General features: G+C 36.8%; 1 protein-coding gene across 3 annotated transcripts in view; it reads right to left on the bottom strand.

Annotated features, from left to right (window-relative positions):
• The window catches only part of LOC110108874 (delta(7)-sterol-C5(6)-desaturase), a 19,538-nt gene extending 13,325 nt beyond the window's left edge, over positions 1-6,213 (bottom strand). Inside the window, exon 1 of one of the 3 annotated variants that reach the window (XM_020839711.2) lies at positions 5,862-6,208. In XM_020839711.2, coding sequence (XP_020695370.1) covers positions 5,862-6,084 — 223 coding nt within the window. In that variant the 5' untranslated portion in view covers positions 6,085-6,208. Of the gene's footprint in view, positions 1-5,861 lie in introns of all 3 variants that reach the window. The other 2 variants (XM_028693064.1, XM_028693065.1) reach the window with 2 other exon arrangements.
• Between the last annotated feature and the right edge of the window lie 1,188 nt (positions 6,214-7,401).

Here is a 7,401-nt window from a genome sequence, read left to right on the forward strand (position 1 = left end):
TGTAATATCAGAAGCATCAACAGATTTCAGGAAAGCTAAGCCCCTTGGACAATAAACAAGAAAATTAATCAAAGTTCTATTCCTGTTATCTGTCCAACCATCTGCCATGAGTGTGCAACCTATTTCTTTCCAAGATCTTCTATATGAATCTATCAACAACCGACATTCCTCTTTGCAATCTCGCAGAAGATTAACTCTCAATTTGTGATAGGATGACAACTTATAATCAGGTCCAATTGCAGCTATAGCATTAATTTCCTTTTGCGCAAAAGGAGAGTTTATGGCATTGAAGGGGATGCAACTATCATAAAACCATCTTCCAACTGCTAAATCAACACGATATATGACTTCTTTGGAAGCCATTACACTTTTCAATGAGGGTTGAGAACCTAGTTTAGTTCTTGGTGCAAAAAAGTTATCTATTTCATCTTTCTTTCTCTTCCCTTTATCATGTCCTTCATGGTGTGCATCAGAGGTTTGTGACTTTGGAAGTGATGAAGACCCCCTTTCATCATCTATATGTTCATCAACAAACAATGTTGTGTTCTGCTCTAACTCCTCCTGGGTTTGTTCTTTTTTCTTGCCTATTTCTTTTAAATTTTCTAACATCTGGTGACGAATGTCATGTGGGACTTTTTTGCACGAAGATATGTTACCTCTTACTCCTGCTAGATGCTGTTTTATCCTATTAATTCCTCCACCTTTATTTATAATCCCACAATGTAGGCATCTATATTGTTTTTTTTCCATCAGCACCTTTACTTTCACTACAATGACTCCAAGCAACATCGATCTTTTCACGCACACAATGAGACAAAATTGTTGGTAGATCCATTCTATATACAATGCTAAGGTTATGTGGAGTCAGCTAATTTTGCATCTTTCAATATCAATAGCTAATTTTGCATCTTTCAATATCAATAGCAAATAAATAGAAGTCAAATTTCAGTCAAGCTTAATGAACTGAGAAAAGTATAAGTGCACTTACAGTATTTACACAAGTATTATAAATCATAAATAGAAGTCAAAACAATCATAAATAGATGTGCGGGATTTGATGGGAATTGGAAAAAGGAAGAGAAGTATCTCAGTCAAAAGTAACCAAGGGGCAAAAGGCTCAAGAAGAAACCTTGGGGCATTGTTTAGCTTTGCAATCAATACAATAAGTAGTGAACCCAAAAAAAGATGTGCCCGAGAAGGGAGAGCCGAGGATGATATTCAAGGAGAACTTGATTTAAATTGACAATCTACCTAGATGCTGCAGTTAATCGAAAATTAACAACAACATAAAAGAAGTTAAGAATGAATAGGGTTCACCAAATACATAAAAGCAGTTGATCAAAAATTTAAATCATAAAAATGCATTAAACAGTCCCAAGAATGAAAATTAACAACAGCATAAAAGAAATATGGAAATTAACGGGAGAACAACAGCAAAGAACGGGAGAACAGGAGAACGGGAAAACTGCATAGAATTTAAAAAACTCACAATGGGTAGGAGTGGAGAACTTCACCAAGAGAAGGGAGCGTTCAATGTGTTCGATCACCTTCGTCCCGTCCGAGAAGAGCTTCCGTCCCTCTTCCGTCGTCCTGTCCGAGAAGAGCCGCGACTAGAGTCTGGAGCGAAATACCGAAATAAGGGAATAGGGTTTTGTTTGTTTTGTTATAACTTATAAGATCTCTTTTTTTCTAAGCCATTGGATTAAATCGGATGGCTCAAAAAGCTCAGGATTTGAACCGGCCGGTTTTTTAAAACGAGGCCGGTTACCCGGTTCGGCGGTCGAACCAGCGGTTCGACCGATTCGGCGGTCGAACCAGCGGTTCGACCGGTTCAATCGCGGTTCTCTGCTATTCCGATTATTTAGCTGACCGTAACCGGCCGGCCGGCCGGTTGGCAGTTCAACCGGTTGAACCGGCCGGTCCGGTCCGATTTTGAAAACGTTGCTATTGCCTATTTAACACTGTATCCAGGCGTCGATATAGCGGTCCTTGCACATTTCTCGCTATATTCAAGTCATATAACGCATCGCTTCCAAGGAACATCAAAGCATTAACACAATGTATTAAAAGATTCATGTCATGAATATTCGACAAGTTATATGCTAGTTGTCGACTACCTAACGCAACCCTCCACTTTTCTCATCTAGGACTTAGGACTTGACAATGGCAATGTTTTATCCATAAATATGTCTTGGAGAATAATTAAATATATGATGTATCTATAACCTCTCTTAAAAAAATAATTATATTCTCACATATCACATTATCCAGCAAAAACCACTCATAATTTAATTATATTCTCACATATCACCCTAATATTTGATGCACCTACTGTTAATATTGATCATCAAAGACAAAATAATTCTCTTTCAAGGAATGCATCAATACATTCATGATTCACCACTTGAGATTTTCTCATTAAGGAAATGCAATCAGGGGACATATCTAGTCAATTCGATTGTGATAAGACAATAACAATAATGAAGGATAGGATCGTTGGCCTAGATTTAAGACAAATGTATCGCTATTTTTGCTCAAATGCTAGATGGTAAAGAAATGGTAAATATAACTTTGATCTATAGATATCTCTTCCAATCTCCCATAGATAATATAATGATCTTAATATGAACTTTATCTTAAGAGTGCTTCAACTCCATCTTGTTAGTCGTTGATAGTTTTTCAAAAATGGCATTCATTAAATGCTATAAGAAATCCAATAATATCACATATAACATCTATCTTCTTTTGTAAGATAGTCCATTTACATGGACTTCATAAGACAATTGTCACAGCTAATGAGATTTATGAGCTATTTTTAGAAAATCTTATTGAAGAAACTTGACACATAATTTTATTTTCCACTACCTATCACACTCATATTGACGATCAAATTGAAGTTGTCAATAAGAGTTTAGGAGACTTGAGTATTTAGTGACCGATCATAATGCGAATTCGGACTTTTTTTCCATAAATAGTTTGCCTATAATCTTTTTATTAATAGGTCGACCAGCATGAGTCCTTTCATATTATTACTATGTACGAAGAAAACCAATTGATCATATAGATTTATCTATTTCATAAAGGTCTAATGCATTTACATCCTAATTCATAACAAGTATTAGAATTGAGATATTTTCAACTAGAACTCTTAAAAAGTTAACCCTCAAGAAATTCCGTCGCTATAGAGCTATGTGGAAGTTAACAGATAATATTTATAAGGTATATCTTTTAACAAATGATGGATTTCGCTCATATTTAACATATCAGTTTTATTGTATATCATGGGTAAACCTTGGATAACATTACTCCTTCTATAAATAGTGCAAACATATAGTTAATACTCCATCGACCACTTTGTCACCCCATATGTAAGATATTATTGTCCAAATCAAATTTTAGATGATCAAATTATAATCACATCTAATTAAGGCATCAAAAAGTTCGTGGTTCCTTGGCAAGTTCTATTTCCACTTGAGGATTTAGCTTACTTTCAATGAGTTATATCAATTAAGCAAATAATTTCAATCAAATTATCGAGATTTCATTCTCCAAAGGAGAATCCTATGAAGCTGGAGAGTGTTGATGCAAGACATTGTCATCATCATTGTTGTCATCCTAAAATCTAGTATTTGTGTATCTAAGAAATATATGGTAATATTTTGGACCCTTATATTGTAAGATCTTTATATCATAATGTTATAATTTTGGACATATATGTATAAGTTTTTTTTTTTGTGCCATAACCAATAAAGGGATCTTATGTTATAGGATTCGTAGCAGTATTAGGCCATTTTTTATGTCATGATTTATTATATTATTAAGTTTGATGAAAGGTATAATAATGATGGTATAGAAATTACGGTAGGTGTGATGGTTGATGTGATAATGAAGGCACATGTCATAATGATGGTAGATATGAATAAAATGATAATACATAAATTTTTACTAGGAAGTTTAATTTTGGAGATAGGTTTCTTTATTTTAGTATCTACTTCTTGTTTCTATGAATAAGGGAGCCTCCTACAATGTTAGGCTTTAGTGATTAAATAACAACATCAAGCCTTTGTCTCACTATATGGAGTCGGCTACATAAATCCTTTTTCTCGATTGTGTCCTGTTAAAAGTCAAATTCTCATTTAAATCTAATAGAAAAATATCATTTCTAATATCAAGGTTTTTAGTGATTGAATGAAAAAAATTTCCCTCTAAGTTTTCTAGCCTTCTTATGTACCTTTACTCCCAAGTGAAGAATTACTTGAGTGTGTGAGTCACCGCTCTTAAAGAAAGACTATTAAGAAAGGAGCAAGATATTAGTGACAACGGACAATTCGTAGAGATTGACTTTAACTTATCCCCGCTTCACCTGGTAACCTTAAAAACATCGTAGGTTGGATCATTCATAGCTTTTATTTCTTTGTTGTTTAGTTATTTATGTAGAAATTAAATATCTAATATGATTAACATACTTCAATCATTTCACTGTAATCAAGTTCTATTTAATACATATTTGCTCAATATTAGTTGCATGTCTATCATCAATCACTTGTAAGTAGTTGAAGAACAATTGGTATAATTATCTAATTGCATGCATTCCATACTAGATTACATTTGTCCAATTACACTTGTTTAATCATATAGTGGCAAAATTTGACATTCTAAAATGATCCAGGAGGATCAAATAAGGGAAGCCCAAAGGCATATATAGGTGACACTATCCTGAAGGATGGCTACATTAAGCTACATTATATCGGCTACACCTAAGGGTTTGCTACATCAACCTACAATTAGGTTTGTTGAATCATTTTAATATACAAAAACAACATAGATCGACCACATCATTTGGGTCAACTACATCACGAGTTCTGTATATCACTATAGTCAGCAATATCATCTTAAGTCTGCTAGCGATAGCAAACGATCAGGGGCACCATGAGGGATGTGCACTAAGAGGGCGGGCACACATCATTTGCAATTATAAGCTTGGTTAGGCACATGATGTTCCCTTGGTTTCCATTGATTGAAGGGATGCAAAGGCATCCCAAGATTAAAGGAATGTTAGAAGCTTTTGAAATTATTTTATAAATACTTCAACTTTAGTGAGATAATATTTTATTTAATTTTCAATTATTCCTTTTATGATACCCTATAACAACAAGTTTATTTTTCACAATATATCTCAATTAGCAAGAATCTTGCAAGATATTATAAGATACTTTTTTAATTAATATATTTTTATGATCAATCTATTCTATCGAGAAATGCTTTATATTTTCATGTTATCTTGGCTTTTGCTTTAGAAGAAGAGGACTATTGCAACTATTTTAACAGGACCAAAAAAAAAGAGTTTTAAAACATTACTCTCCTCTCAGCCTCCCAAGCTCATTCTCTCCCTCTCCATCTCCACAACATAGATCCAAACTCTTTAGATTGTCCACTCGAAATTAAACCATATATTGTTATCAATTCAATTTAACCTGAAGTCCTGAATTTAAAAGTGAAGGCCAAGCCTTGCTGTTTTTTTACCAAATATAAGTTTAACTACTCAGCACCAGCAACTTTAACACCCTCATATTCCTCAACAAAAATAACTAAGCAACCAACTCATCATTTCACAATCACCAGAGATGAATGTTAAACAAAGAATGAGCAACAGGACGTCGTTTAAGGAATAAAAAAATTAGAGAAAACACATCAAAATTTAAAAGCCTCATCACATAAATTTTCAAATTAACAGTTAAAATGTAAAAGCACAAACATGTCCACAAATATCCACATCTCCTTCAAATCCGCACTAACCCAAAACACACAAATCATGCAAAACCTAACGAAGCGTGATTATAGGATAAAGAGAAAACAAAAACCTTTGGGAATGTAAGCGTTGCGCTTGAGATAGTAGATGTAGAAGCACCAAAGAAATCCGGAAACGAGGTAAAGGAGACTGCCACCGATGTAGTTTCGGAGCCAGGACTGGAGCGGAAAAGGCAGAGGCCGCCAAATCCATTCCGGCAGAATCAAGCCGAGAACAATGCTGTTGTACCAGCCCGTCTCATCAACGAACTGCTGCAAATATTGGGTCCTATCCATCGCTCACCGCCGAACGCCGCGAGCACCGCCTCAACGCCGCGAGCACCGCCTCAAAGCCGCTTATTAGGCCCCGTTTGTCGTGAGATTGTCGGAGTCTTCGTTTCTTATGGGGAGGATGTGGGTCAGGCTGGCTGAAAATCCGTGAAAATAAGCCAATTGGCATTCACAAAATGCGTTGGAAGATTTTATCAAATAAAAAAAAGGAAAAAATCTATATGTAGATTCTGATAAAATTTTTAATTACTATAAACATTTAAATTTTATGAATAATTTTTAAAATTAGTATTGTTGTGTCCAAGAGTATTCGCGGCGATAGAGAAATATCATATTTAACGTCTTAGTGTTGTACGAAAATCCGGCACGCAATTAGATAAGGAGAGAGGGTTTAGCATTCACATGAGACACCAATGTTTTTATGTGAAAAACCCCTGAAAAAGGGAAAAAAACCACGGGGCCTAGCCCAGTTTGAATGAATCCACTAGTATTCTAGTTGATTACAAATTAGGTCCTTCCTTGGTGGAAGGTCTTAGCTTGATGTACATCTTATGGAGTACATTATATGATGTTAATACAAAGAGTTATTGTTGACATGTTCGTTTGGTCGGAAGGACCGTAGTCGGAGGGCGACGGAGGTCGGAAGACTTGTAGTCGGTGGGGGACGTATGTCAGGAGGACCATAGTCGGTTGGCGACGGAGGTCAGAAGGACTGTAGTCGGTGGGCGATGTAAGTAAGAAGAACCGTAGTCGGCGGGCGACAGAGGTTGGAAGAACTGTAGTCGACGGGCGACATAAGTCAAGAGGACCGTAGTCGGCGGGCGACGGAGGTTGAAAAAACTGTATTCGGCGGGCGACATAAGTCAGGAGGACCATAGTCGGCGGGCGACAGAGGTCGGGAAGACTGTAGTCTTGACATGTTCGTTTGGTCGGAAGGACCGTAGTCGGAGGGCGACGGGGGTCGGAAGACTTGTAGTCGGTGGGGGACGTATGTCAGGAGTACCATAGTCGGTTGGCGAAGGAGGTCAGAAGGACTGTAGTCGGTGGGCGATGTAAGTAAGAAGAACCGTAGTCGGCGGGCGACAGAGGTTGGAAGAACTGTAGTCGACGGGCGACATAAGTCAAGAAGACCATAGTCGGCAGGCGACGGAGGTTGAAAAAACTGTATTCGGCGGGCGGCATAAGTTAGGAGGACCATAGTCGGCGGACGACGAAGATCAGAAGGACAGTGTCAGGTAAAAGTCCAACAATGGAAAGAAATCCATCTTCGCGTAGACATCCAGCGAAGTCTGATAACCGGTAGAAGTCTGGCATCGGGTAGAA

Source organism: Dendrobium catenatum, unplaced genomic scaffold (genome assembly GCF_001605985.2).
Source record: "Dendrobium catenatum unplaced genomic scaffold, ASM160598v2 fragScaff_scaffold_226, whole genome shotgun sequence".
Taxonomy (NCBI): Eukaryota; Viridiplantae; Streptophyta; class Magnoliopsida; order Asparagales; family Orchidaceae; genus Dendrobium; species Dendrobium catenatum.